This window comes from Phyllobates terribilis, unplaced genomic scaffold, assembly GCF_046119375.1.
Source record: "Phyllobates terribilis strain yellow unplaced genomic scaffold, ASM4611937v1 Scaffold_1__5_contigs__length_1240528914, whole genome shotgun sequence".
NCBI classification, from domain to species: domain Eukaryota; kingdom Metazoa; phylum Chordata; class Amphibia; order Anura; family Dendrobatidae; genus Phyllobates; species Phyllobates terribilis.
Genome location: NW_027362761.1, coordinates 800,611,283 through 800,625,919, shown reverse-complemented (window position 1 = coordinate 800,625,919; position 14,637 = coordinate 800,611,283). Strand labels below are relative to the sequence as shown.

Sequence of the window (14,637 nt, the reverse complement as noted above, 5' to 3'; positions counted from 1 at the left end):
GTGGTCCGCCCTCTTAGAGGTATGCCACTGTTTTTAGCTTAACAATAGAGTGACAGGGACAGGGAAGGGAGGAGCAATAACTGTTGCACAAGACCAATTTACAAGAGGCATTAAATTTATTTTTTTTTATACTCCTTTTCAAAAGGTGAAGTAAAAGAAGAGCATGGACTTTGGAAGCTATTCTACCACAGCAGTACGCTTTCATATTGTATGTTTTCATATACGCTTACTCATCTGAATGCTTTCATTATATAGTATACAGCCTATATACGTTACTTTTATTTCCCCTACTCCTGCAGTGATACCAAAACAATGATTTTTTTCACCACTGCAGCCAATCCGTTTTAAAAAGGTCAGTTATCCTCCATGCAAATGTCAAAGCTGAAGCTAGTGATTAGATGCAGTGGTAATGTGCATAATGGGAGAGATGTCATCACTGGTGGATCAGTGGGAATTGAATAGGCAAGTAATGATTATTTTAACTTTTAGCCCCCCAAAAAAAGAAACCCCAGAAATGCCCTATAAAAGCATTAACTAAGTAGGCTAACCTGTTATTGTATGATCTATTATATATCCTAATGAAGGGGCCACCCTTATATTAGGCTTTCTTCACATGTTGTCGTCATGTCACGGTTTGGTCATGTGTCAAAAATAAATGCAGTGTGTGAACGAACTGAAATGGATAGGAGTCAGACTTAAATGAGTAACTTATCATAAGTCCCCTCCAGCAACTCCGTTACCTCTGCGAAATAAACCGCAGTGAGGCTTAGTCTTAATGTGACAATCTCTTTAAAGACCTAATAGTGCAGAATGCAAGCTCTATAACATCTTAAAGTTCAAAAAAGCACCTCCTTTAACTTCATTTCTAAGTCAATCAATCACCAAATTAATATGAATACTAATGTATATCAAATGTGCTTATAATAATGAAATAAATTTTCAATTTGGCTAAATGAAAGTAATTTTGTGTCTCTAAGTGTTTCTCTATTAGATTATATGCACACGTTGTCGTTTTGAACACCCAGAAAACGGCCAAAAGAATGAACATGCATTTCTATGTAAAAGCTACTTGCTCAAAAGACTAAATGTATGAACAGCATCTTTTTAAAATGAAAAAAATAAATGCTATTAACCTGCAGATATGGGGTTAATCTGCAGGTTCATAGAGTTCAGAAACCGTGTGGCCAGTGAAGGCCCGACTGCCAGGAGGAAATTAGCTATTTCTCCAGCAGCCTGTGGCCTTCAGTCACCGCACAGTACATAGTGAGCGGTTGCTGTAACCACACCCCGGCACTTACTGACAGACGTCACTGAAGTGATGCACTGCAGAGCTGGCTGTCAGTCATTGCCAGGGCATGGTTAAAGTTGCTGCTCCCTATATATGACTGACTGAAGCCATGCCTCTATGACTGAAAGGTGGAGGCTTCAGGGAAGAATAAAGTTCATTTCCTCCTGGCAGCAGGGCTTTCAGTATGGCAGCCACGCAGCTTCTGCTCCCTGAGAAGGAAGATACTGTTGAAATTAAGGTATCAAAGAAAGGGGGTGCTTGGCAATACACCCCATCCCAACTCTCAGGCCCTGTAGCAGCCACTGGCTATAGAAATGTTCCTTTAAACCCAATTTTTTCTAATTTTACAATGGGTAATAGGAAAATAGACCCCCACCAATTTGTTACACGATTTCTCCAAAATATGGCAATACCCCATGTGGCTTGAGCACAAGGCAGGGCTTGGTATGGAGTTCATGCAATTTCATGCTTGGAGAGCAAATTTGGCAAGTTTGACTTCAGATGTCATGTAGCATTTGAAGAGACCACAGCGTGCCAGCACAACAGAAATCTCTCCCCACCAAAAAAATAGAATTAGACTTACCAGTAATTCGATTTCTAGGAATCCTCCACAACAGCACCGCAGGAGGATACTCCTCCCCCCCCCCACCCCACCTCCCCCTTAATAGGGACGAGAAACACAAAGAGGTCAAATAGTCCCCCCCATACTTCCTGTCTCCTGTGTTTTTATAAAAGGACAACAATGGTATGGATGCTTCAAAATTTATTTACACCAAAACAATGATACAACGAAAATAGTAGGGTGGGATTACCCGTGCTGTTGTGTAGGGTTCCTAGAAGTTGAATTACTGGTAAGTCTAATTCTATTTTCTCAAGTCACCTTCCATGGCAGCACCACAGGAGGAATGCCAAAGAATCATTCCTTAGAGAGGGACAATAGCCTGGAGGACTTTCCTTCCAAAGGCCAAATCAGTATTAGACATATCCAGTTTATAATGTTTTGAAAAGGTATGGACCGAGGACCAGGTAGCGGCTCTGCAGATGTGCTCAATGGAGGAGCTTGCCCTTTCAGCCCATGAGACAGATACAGCTCTTGTGGAATGTGCCGTGAACCTTTCTGGAGGTACCAATTTTTTGTTTTCGTAAGGTCCATATATCGCTTCCTTGATCCAATTTGCCATTGTGCCATTTGAAGCCTTCTTTCCCCCATTTTGTCCATGGTGTTGTACAAAGATATTTTGGTCCTTCCTCCAGGTTCTTGATCTTTGCAGATAGTGAAGGACCGTTCTTCGTATGTCCAAAGTATGGAACTCCATCTCTTTACTATTGAACGGTTTTGTTTTTTTAACAGAAAGAAGGTAGCACAATTTCTTGGTACCTGTGAAATTCTGAGGCTACCTTAGCCAAGAAAGATGGATCCAGACGAGCGTAATTCTGTCATCTAGGATTCTTAAGTAGGGTTCTCTGAGAGGGCCTGTAGTTCACCCACTCTCCTTGCTGTGGTGATGGCCACTAGGAAGGCTGTCTTCCAAGATAATTTATCCAAGTCTATTGTTTCTATAGGCTGAAATGGAGGGATTGTAAGACCTTTGAGAACCACGTTCAGATCCCAGGCTGGGAGCAGATTGAAAACTCGGGGCTGTAACCGAGAAGCCGCGATCATAAATCTCACCCAGCGATGGTCTGTCAGACTTTGGTTGAAGCATGAGCTAAGGGCTACAACTTGGACCCTTAAAGTGAAAGTCTTTAGACCTTTCTCTAATCCATTCTGCAAAGAAATCAAGATCTGAGCCACATTTGGATGTAAAAGATTCGGAGGGTTAGAGCCAGTAAGGTGCTACTAAAATTGTTTTGGTTTTGTCCTTCCTGATTTTCTGCAACGTCTTCGGTAGGAGAGGAATCGGAGGGAAGGTGTATGCCAACTTGAAGTCCCAGCGGTGAGAAAGCATCTACCGCTAGGCAAGCATCATTTGAGTCTAGAGAAAATTATTTCACCGTTTTTGCGCTCTGACGAGTAGCAAACAGGTCTTCTGAGATACCCCACTTCTTCGTTAGCATCCAATATATTTTGACACTTAAAATACATTCCCCTGGGTGTAACATCTCTGCTGAGGAAATCTGCTTGGACGTTGGAAGAGCCTTATAGATGTAATGCAGACAGGGAGAGCACATTTCGTTCTGCTCAAGCAAAGATCTTACCTGAAAATGCTTTTAGGCTTTTGTGTTTCAGGCTTCCCTGGTGGCGTAGATGAGCAACTGTGGTCATATCCGAATATATTTTTATATGGGTTCCTTTTATCAAGTGCACTGCAGCTTTAAAGTGCTTCTTCCACCACTTTCTATTCCTTGAAGTTAGAGGAGCGGAGACTAATGTTTTGAGGCCATATCCCTTGAAATGTGGCATGCGATACTGTGGCTCCCCATCCTCTTCTGCTAGCATCTGTCATGACTGTTGATAGAGGATTTTGATCCCTGGCTACTCCTTTGTTCAGGTTTCTGGGATTGAGACACCAGCTCAGCGAGGGATTTATTTGGCCTGATAAGTGGATGGTTTTGTTTAAGGATCCGGAAGCACTGTCCCAGCAGGATAAAATGTGGAATTGCAGGTTTCTTGTGTGGGCCCGAGCCCATGCTACCGCCGGAATGCATGAAGTCATTGAACCTAGGGCTGACATCACAAATCTCAGATATTTTCCTCTGATCCCGCAAAGATGTTAACTTTGATCGTATCTGGATTTGCTTCTCTTCCAGCTGCCGAGATATCTTTTTAGGGAAACTTCTGAATTCACGAGACCAGATATTTTTGGTAGAAGGGATCAGATCGGATTTTTGGTAGTTTAGCCACCCTAGGGATGTAAGGAGATGAAGGACTTCTGGTATGTGACCTTGATTGATTCTGACGGGTCTATTACTAGAAGGTCGTCAAGGTAAGGGACCATGCAGATATTTTGGTTCCTGATAAAGGCCATCACTTCTGCCATAATTTTTGTGAATACTCGGGGTGCAGAATACATTCCAAAACGTAAGAATGTTGAACTGGTAATGAAGTATTTGATGACCCTGAGCCACTGCAAATCTTAGATATTTCCGACATGCTAGATAAATGGTTAGTGGTGTTCCGAAGGTTTATGCCATTGCAAAGTTTTGTCCTATAATGGAATGGTGGCCTTTAACGATTTCATCTTGAATCCCCTGTATTTTATGTATACATTCAGGGGTTTTGGATTTTTTTTTTTTTTATTAAGTTATTCTGTGTTTTCCATTCGGCTTTACTAGGAACACACGGACATAATGTCCTCTTCTGCAATCTGTTTTTGGTACTGGGGATATCACTCCTGCGGCCAACAATTTTTGGAGCCCAGACATTAAGACGTTTCGTAATTCCCGAGACAAAAGGGAAGTTAATCTCACGATCCGTGGAGGAGAACTCTATCTTCACCCTGCTTTGTACTTATTGCAGAACCCATTGATTCGGGGTAAGCAGCTGCCACTGGGCGAGGAATCTGGAGATCGACCCCCCTACTGTTCTGACGTCATTGTTTTCTCCGACGTTGCCCCTGGGAGAGTAAGATGTTCCTGCCTCTACCTCCCTTTGGATAGCTCCAGCATCCGGTTTTCCCTTTCCCCCTATATGCCGAAGGTTGATTCTGTGGTGGACAAAAGGACAGCTTCTTGGCCACTCTGGGCACATTTTCTTCTTGTCGGCTGCTTTTGCTAATAACTCGTCTAGGGCTGGCCTAATCATATCTTCCCCGTTGAAGGGAATAAAGCAGAGTTTGATTTTTGATGCATCTCCACTGCATAGTTTCAGCTATAGTGCATGTCTAGTAGAGTTTGATAGGACTGAAATTTTTGCTGCCATTCTAACAGATTCAGTGGAAGTGTCGGCTAGGAATCCTGTAGCTTTCTGGGAGAGGTATGGACTCCAATAGCTCATCTCTTGGAGTACCCAAGGCAAGATGTTCCTCTAGTTGATTTAGCCATCGGAACAATGACCTAACTACACAGGTTGATACAATATTTGCGTTCAGTAATGTTGCGGAAGTCTCCCAGGATTTTTTTCAGCAAGCTGTCCATCCTGCGATTCACAGGGTGTCTTATTTGCAAAGAATCATCAAAAAGGTTAAAGTTGTCTTTTTTGCCACCTTTGCGACCGGTATATCCACTTTGGGCATTTTTGATCAGCATCTGGATATCTTTTCGTCTACTGGAAACCGCTCTCAGTTCCACTGGTGTTCCTAGGCGCTTCTCTGGAAGTTCCTACTCAAGTATTAGTGTTCTAGTACATTAGTGTCCAAAAAATAACTTGTGTTCAGAGACCCCCAAACATCTCATCCTGAACAGTGTTCTGGGTGGTTTCTTACTCCTCCACATTCACAATGGTTCTTACCACCATGAGAAGCTCTTCCATGTCTGACGAAAAGTAATATTTTTTAACCACCTTGGGTCTGTTCAGTCCCCAAGGATGACTCTCCTTCCTCCCACCACTCATTGTCAGGAAGGTCAGAGATTCTTCTCCAATCAGACCGTACTTCTATACATATCTTCCTCTTAGCTCCTGAAGCTGTTGCGGAGGACTGGGAAAAGGAGGCTAGGGGGATGGTGGACCATTCCTCTTAACTCCTCTATCGAGGGCTGATAGTCCTTAACAATTTTGTCAGGCATTTGTGAAAGGTAGTTTTTTGGAACAGATGGCACATAGTCTTTGCTTTTTTTGAGCAGAATCCTGGACTCAAAAAAAAAAAAAAATTAAATAAAGGGGGGGGGGGGGGGAGAGAAGAGGCCGATCAGTATAAATTCCTTAGGAACTCCTGCTCCAAGGATAAAAAGACCAAAGCCAGATACTTACTGGGTTGGGGTTAGCACAGTGTTCTGCAGATGCAAAGTAAAACGGACGACCACCCTCCATTATAAAAAAAAATCCTACCTTGTGGAGTCTTCAGTCTGGGCTACCTTCATGTAGAAGCAGAGACCCCATTGAAATATCCGATAGGATGTTCCTTCCCCTCTCTGGTCTCGGACGCAAGCGTACCCAATTAGGGTGGGGAGTATCCTCCTGTGGTGCTGTCGTGACTAGAGAAAAAAAATTTCATATAAATGTGTAGTGCGCATTTTGAACCCACAGGTACTACACTGTTAGTTAAGGAATATTGAGATGCGAAAATGAAAGATCCTAGTTACTTACCAGTAACGGGATTTTACAGAGCACATGACAGCACCACCTGAGAGAGGGTATCCGCCCACCAAGGACAGGAACCTACTGAATAAAAAGGCGGTACCTCTCCTCCGCATCAGTTTTGTTTCAGAGCATGAGAGGGCCTCCGAAGACAGGTTAATACATAACCACCACCTCAATATTTGTACTAAACACCTTAAAAAGTGCACACCACAGTGATAAAGGGGAGGGAATTAATAGGGTGCTGTCATGGGCTCTGTAAAATCCCGTTACCGGTAAGTAACTAGGATCTTTTCCCCTTCTCCCATGACAGCACCACCTGAGAAATTTATAGAGATCAAATACCAGAGGGAGGGATCACCGTTTGCAACACCTTCCTACCAAAGGACAGATCAGTAGAAGAGGAAAGGTCAAGACGGTAATGTTTGTAAAATGTAGCGGGGGATGACCAAGTTGCCGCCTTACATATGATGTCGATGGGCACATCCGCCTTCTCAGCCCAGGAAGCAGCTACCGCTCTGGTGGAATGGGCCTTCAGGTTCTCTGGAACCGGCAGATTGCTAGAAGAGTAGGCTAAGGTAATAGTATCCCTGACCCATCTAGCTATGGTCCCCCTTGTAACCTCAAGTCCTTTCCTAGCCCCCTGAAAGGATATAAATAAGGCGTCACTCTTTCTCCAGGCTTTTGTAACTTCCAAATACTGGACTAACACCCTCCTAACATCTAAGGTGTGAAGCTTATGTTCCTCAGAATCCCTAGGATTAGGATAGAAGGAAGGGAGAGTGATTACTTGCGTCCTATGGAATTTGGAGGCTACTTTTGGAAGATAAGACCAGACCCGGCCTAAGATTACTCTATCTGTACATATTTGAGTGAATGGATGGTTAACGGATAGTGCGTGTAAGTCACTGACTCTACGAGCTGATGTCAGGGCTACCAGTAGAGCAGTCTTTAAAGTTAAGATTTTTTCTGAAACCTTCTCTAAGGGCTTGAAGGGAGGTTTAGTTAATGCTTCCAGAACTAAATTAAGGTCCCAAGGAGGCATTCTTGGAATAGGAATAGGTCTGGATCTATGACAAGCTTTAATAAATCTAATGATCCATCTATTTGCTGCCAAGTCATAATTATACAGTGCCCCCAGAGCTGATACCTGCACCTTAAGAGTACTGGTGGCTAGTCCCATATTTAACCCCTTCTGGAGGAATTCTAGTATGGCCTCAATAGGAATCCTCCCTTTGGCAGACTGACCCGAGGTAGACAAGAACTTAGCCCAAGTTCTACCATAGATTCTAGTTGTTATCGGCTTTCAACTTGCCAGAAGGGTAGTAACAAGATCTGGAGAAAACCCCCTTTTCGTCAATAGCGACCTCTCAAAATCCAGGCCGTCAAATGCAGGCCTGCTCTTTGGGGATGACAGACTGGGCCCTGCCTGAGGAGATCCGGGATGTCCGGAAGAACCCATGGATCTGCTTGGGACATTCTCTTCATCCAAGTGAACCATGGTCTCTTGGGCCAGAACGGGGCGATCACTATAACCCTCGCCCATTCCTCTCGGATCTTCCTCAGGATAGTAGGGATCAGTACTAAAGGGGGAAAGGCATAAGCTAGAGTAAAATCCCATGGAATCTGCAGCGCATCCACCGCAAACATCCCCTCCTTTGGATTCAGGGAGCAAAAGGTTTCGGTCTTCCGATTGTGTCTGGTTGCAAATAGGTCCCCACCGACCCACAATCTGCTGAAAAACGGCTGGATTCAACTCCCACTCTCCTTGTTTCAAGGTGTGACGACTCAAGAAATCGGCCTTTATGTTCTCTTCCCCTTTTATATGCAGCGCCGAGAGCGTGACCAGCCGACTCTCGGCAAACCTGAAGATCTGATCCGCTACTAACAGAGGGAGAGACCTGGTACCCCCGATGATTGATGTAGGCGACTGTTGATCTGTTGTCTGACATTATCCTGACGTGAGGACCCTGAAGAGCAGAACTGAATTCTTTTAGAGCGTTTCTCGCTGCCAACAGCTCTTTCGTGTTGGAAGAGAGACTTGTCTCGCTGTCCGACCAGAGGCCTTGTACAGAACGATCCCTTAGGTGAGCTCCCCAACCTTCTGCACTTGCGTCTGTTGTAATTGTATCCGACACCTGGAAGGTCCAAGGAACTCCCAAAGATAGGTTGACCGGAGATGTCCATCAGTCCAGGGAGTTGATCACAACATCTGGAAGAGACATCTTCCCATTCAGGCGACCTTTGAGCCGCCTGTCCGCTGCCAGAATCTCCTGTTGAAGACATCTGGAATGGTACTGGGCCCACTGAACCGCCGGGATGCAAGAAATCATTGTACCCAACAGAGACATTGCACTCCTCAGGGTCATGGTCGGATTGCTGATAACCTGAGATATTAGGGATCTGATCTTCAGCTTCTTTTCCTCTGGAGAAGACAGGTTTGGTTTTCTGAGTCCAGAATGAGACCCAGGAAAGACTGAACCCTCTTTGGTTCCAGCCTTGACTTCTCCAGATTTAATAGCCAACCTAGGCGTCTTAGACTGGCCATGACGTCCGCCAGGGCTAGAGCACAGAGTTGACTTGATCTGCCCACTACTAAGAAGTCGTCGAGATAAGGGATGACCAGAATATCTCTTTCCCTCAAGTGCGCTGTGACCGCCAGAATAATTTTTGTGAAGATTCTTGGCGCCATGGAAATGCCAAAGGGAAGAGCTGCGAACTGAAAATGCCTTACGTGCCTGCCGAATTGTACAGCTACTCTTAGAGACTGTTGATGATGTGGCAAAATCGGGACGTAGTAGTAGGTGTCCTTCAGATCGAGGACGCACATAAAACAGTCCGGAAATAACATCTTTATGGCTGATTTTATTGTTTCCATCTTGAACGGCCTGTAGACTAAATGGTCTTTGCCTCTTTAAGTTCGCAATGGTCCTGAAGGAGCCGTCCGGCTTCTTTATTAGGAAGAGAGTCGAATAGAATCCTCTTAGTTGCTCGGGTGCAGGTGTTTCCACCAGAACTCCTTTCCTGAGCAGAGAGAGAACTTCCTGCTGTAAGGCTATCTGTTCCGCTAAACTCCTGGGCGCTGATATTTTGACAGTGTTCTTGGGCCTGCTTTTGAACTCTAATGTGAGCCCCCTCCTGATTATCCCTAAGATCCAAGGATTGGATGAAATTTCCTTCCAGGCAGGCAGGAAGTGGGACAATCTTCCTCCCACCTGGGGGGGAACTGTCACTTAGGGGCTTTCTTATTCTCGGAGGAGGGACCCCCGAACATGAAGCCTCTGTTATACGGCTTTCTGTCTTTCCAGCTTCCTTGGTCTCTGGGAGCTTTACTGCGGCTGTATTTTCTCTTCCGAAAGGAGCGGTTAAACCGGGAACCAGACACCGTGGGAAATTCATGTTTTTTTTGTCTGCGGCTTTATCCAGGATGTCATCTAGACCTTTGCCAAACAAGAAGTCCCCCTCACAAGGGATTGAGCACAGTTTAGACTTTGACTGCACATCCCCTGGCCAGCTCTTGAGCCATAGCGCCCTACGGGCTGCATTAGAGAGGTTTGGAGACCGGGCAGCCAGCCTAACTGAATCTGCTGATGTATCTGCCAGGAATGCAGCCGCTCCCTGCACAAGAGGAAGGTCCGATAGAATTTTCTCCCTGGACACATTCCCCCTGATCTGGTCTTCCAATTGTTGAAGCCAGATCATCATAGATCTAGCGGTGCAGGTGGCTGCTACTGCCGGTTTAAGGGCCCCTGCTGACGACTCCCAGGCTTGTTTAAGGAAGGACTCCGCTTTTTTATCCAGCGGGTCTTTTAAGGCTCCTAAATCCTCAAAGGGCAGAGTGGATTTTTTTGAAGATTTTGAAATGGCCACGTCAATCTTAGAGGTTTTGTCCCATTTAGCCGCATCCTCATCCTCAAAGGGGTACCTCCGCTTGGAGGATGACGGCAGCTAACCCTTACTCTCCGGTTTCTTCCATTCCCTTTCCATCAGAGATTTAATCCTGTCATTGACCGGGAACGAGCGTCTCCTCCTTTGGTCTAAGCCCCCGAACATAACATCCTGGACTGTTCTGGGCACCTTGGTATCGGTAATACCCATAGTCCCTCTGATGGCTTTAACTAGTCTCTCAGTATTATCAAGGTCTGCCCCCCCCCCCCCCCCACACATCATTATCCGAAGACTCCGATGATGATGAGGAGAGATTAGAGGAGGAAGGCAGTTCTCTTGTAAAACGGGACTCCACTGATTCCTCTGATTCTGAAGAAACTAGTTTTTGTTTATTCTTTTTGCGTGAGGTTAAGCCTCTTAAAGACTCTCTGACCTCTGTTTGGATTAGATCCTTTAATTCTAAAGAAAACCTGGGGGACTCCTCTGCAATGGTTTTCTGAATACAGTCCGAGCAAAGGTTTTTGGCATAAGAGGTGGGAAGACCGATTTTGCATAAAGCACACTCCCTGTTTTTACTTTTAGCACTACACTTCTTCGCCTCCTGCCCCAAGAAATGAAAGGAGGAGGAAAAGAGAGAGAAGACCACATTATTCAGGGTGAGACTTTCACGAAGATCACTCCCCACACTGCCGTTCAGACTAGGGTACCGGAGGCGGTGGTTGCCGTTCACAAGAGGGCTCCCATCTGGTGGAGGTGGACTGACTAAGTCTTTTCTGACCAGTCTTGCTGGAACTCGCACGCCCTCCACTGCTGTGACTTTGTCGATGGGAAGATTCTCGATGCTCCATTTGCTTAAGCTGCTTGCGCTGCTTTGATGGCTGCGGCTGCTGCTGTACCTCCTGTGGCGGTGACAGCTGCTGCCCAGGTGACTGCGGCTCCTCATCCATCATGGTGGGGATGCAGACACCGCCATCTTGATTGCTCCCCATCCTTAAAAGCAATAGGGCTCCACCTCCTTTAGGCTCCTCCCCTTCCAGCAGCATGCTCATTCAAAAAAAAAATTTTTTTTTTCTTTAAATTTAAATTCAGCCAGCTGGCGCGCTACACCGCAGATACGCTCCCCTCTGCGCGTGCGCAGCCCAGCGGCACCCGGCGCGCTTGCAGCGGGATAACGGCTTTCCACCCGCACATGCGCAGCCCGGCTTCCGACGCACTCCGTGATAGGGCGCTCCAGCACCCCGCGCGTGCTCAGCCCAGACTTCCGGCGCGCTCCGTCACAGGGTGTGATGCGCCCCCACATGCGCAGACCCGGAAGACCTGCCGGCCGGCGCGCTCAGCTCGTCTTGCGAGGCGCAGACCCAGCTGCAGGCCCCGGTGCGGGGAGGAATCCAAAAAACAGCACCTCCTCCCCACACGCAGACCCGGGCAGCAGCCAGATGGGCTGGGAACAGGGACCATCTGCTGTTTCCACGGCCTCTAGGCCGCACCGTCCATAATCCAGGTACGCGAGGTACCACCTGGTGAGGCGCCCATCAGGGACAGGAACCAAAACTAATGTGGAGGAGAGGTACCGCCTTTTTATTCAGTAGGTTCCTGTCCTTGGTGGGCGGATACCCTCTCTCAGGTGGTGCTGTCATTGGAGAAGGGGAAAAAATGCCATTTTTTACTCCATTAAAATGTTGGTTTAGCCCCAACATTTTGTTACAAGGGGTACAATTGAAGTAATTTTCAGAAATGCAGCAATACCTTAAATGGACAGAAATGGTTTGGGCACACGATAGGGCTTAGAAAGGAAAAGGTGGCATTTGACTTCTGGAGCAAAAATTTTGGCAGAACATATTAGGGACTCCACAAATACAACATGGTATCCCCAATGTGCAGAACAGCAGATATCCCACAAGTGTCCCCATTCCAAGAGAGACATCCCTCAAGTAATTCAGGTTGGAGTGTACTAACCATTTTGAACCCACAGGTGCTTCACAGAATTTTATAACATTGGGGCGTGAACAGAAAAAAATAAAAAAGGTTTCCAGTAAAGTGTTCCTTTAGCCCCAAATACTTGTATTTCATTTTTCACAAGCCATAAAAATGACCCTACAAATCACAGAGAATTCTGAGTATGCAAACACCCCAAAACAGCTGAATTTTCCCCTACAAGTGACTTAATTTTGAAAACAAGAAATCCATCTAATGATTGTGGTTGTATAAATTTTCCCCCCAAACGCAGCAATAACCTATGGAACCAATTCTCCAAGATTGGTGTTTTTCATGCCAGTCTTAAGGAGATCTGCTGGAGTCAGATGCTCCCAATTCATGAAAAAGCATTTTCTCCAAGAATCAGAAACCTCAGACAAGTGGCATACACTTGTGCACCTTGCCACAACTCCTACTCCAGTCTCTGCTGCCTCTCCCAGCAACGCCCACTTTGTCAAGAGCTAGCAAAAAATTGTGTGATAACACCAAGTCAAAAATTTTAGCGCAGCCCCAAGTTGCACCAAAATTATACAACTTTTCACATCAAAATACTCGCATAAAAGCTGATTAAATCTGGCCCTAAATGGGGTTGAAAACTAGTTTGGACACACATGGCTCAAGAGAAGAAACACTTGACTTTGAGTGCAAATATGGCTGGAGTAGTTTGCAGGCAACACTTGCAAAGCCCCCCCAGGGCTAAACAGCAGAGACCCCTACCCCCACTCCTCTCCAGCCTTAAATTTTTAAACATTCATTTTTCTGATCATTGGTTTATTACACTAATACATGATAAAACCTGCTTATGGTAGAGCCTAACAGGCCTCCTAACACTTAGACCCAGAATTCGTTATTTGACCTTCTGTTGCATTGACAACTATTAGCTCACTTCAAATGGCATTGCAGCGGAGCTAATCAAGCAAAATAGGGAACCCCCCTCAACCATCTACATGCCTGGCTGCTACTAACTGTGGAATGTAAAGTGCTAAACAGCCACGATTGGTTGTAGCTAGAATGCAGAATAGGGTCAGCTATAATATAAAGCAGATACCCGCTGCGCTTGTGCTTGATCCAAATATACAGTACTTTGTGTGAACTTCCCAGATGTGCTGTACATGCCAGGCAGAAGTTGAAAAGTAGGCAGCATTGGGGCTCAGTGGCTAGCACTGCAGCCTTGCTGCTCTGCGATCCTGGGTTCAAATCCCACCAAGGACAACATCTGCAAAGAGTTTGTATGCGTTTCCTGTGTACTCCAACATTCCAAAGACCTACTGAAAGGGAGTGGATTGTGAGCCCCAATGGGGACAGCGATGATTGTAAAGCGCTGTGGCATTCAATGGCGCTATATAAGCGAGTAAAATAAACAAATGTTTAACATAATGGTTTACTGTCGTCTAAGTAAAAATGTAATTATTGGCAACAAGCCAATTTTTTTTTTTTTTTTTTTTTTTTAATATAAAACGCAAGAGAAATGACACCACTAGTTTGCAGTTGCAAAATGGACTTTTATTGCCTACATAGAAGGGGTAAAAAAAAGGTACACAAGGATACAAGCAATTTAGCCCTATACATTATGTGTAAGCAGTACCCGATCTCCAAAATGGATGAAAGTAATTTGTCAGAAATAGTGAGGTTCTTCATCACCTCTACTCTTCAGCTGCCACAGGTCTAGAAAGCAGGACGAGCAGTGCAACTTTTTAGGCTGAATTCTGTATTGTTCACATTTGTAATACTATGAAATTTCCAGAGCACAGCATAATTTATACATCAAATATTGCCCAAAATACATCAGCTGTGCAATCCAGATTGTGGTTTAACTCCGTAAATACAAAAAAAGTTCAAAACGGCTGGTGATATTTTTCCCTCAAATATAGATTTCTGAACACTGCAACAAAAACATTTGCTTAAATTAGTTTATGGCAAGGATTTTTAACTAGTTTTGCATATTCATACTGTGTGACAGACATGAAGAGCAACACGAGCAATAGATCTTATTCAATTCATGAGCTTCAGACAATGCTATACAAAATATTGAGTGGTAAGCTCAGGCACCATTTCATACAGCCAACCAAGGCAGTCTTAAGCCCACCATAGGTGTATATCAGTAAGTGAGGGGGAGCAATGCATAAGAATGTGTGGGGGTGAGGATTAAAATAAATGTAAGACTACCAATGATTGTACCAGTGAGTAGTTTGGAAGCCACAGTAGTTTTGCAGGTGTTAATGGAAATATATACCTAGCGCAATATAAAAGTACAATGAAGACCTAAACATACACTCCATCTTAACCCCTGTAAAATTGTGGATTTCAATTC

At 45.0% G+C, this 14,637-nt stretch overlaps 1 protein-coding gene across 1 annotated transcript in view; it reads left to right on the top strand.

Moving 5' to 3' along the window:
- Positions 1-912, top strand: part of CXCL13 (C-X-C motif chemokine ligand 13) — a 29,005-nt gene extending 28,093 nt beyond the window's left edge. Inside the window, exon 4 of the mRNA XM_073655207.1 lies at positions 146-912. Within this exon, the coding sequence (XP_073511308.1) occupies positions 146-154 (9 nt within the window). The 3' untranslated portion in view covers positions 155-912. The remainder of the gene's footprint in view (positions 1-145) is intronic.
- Positions 913-14,637: the final 13,725 nt, after the last annotated feature.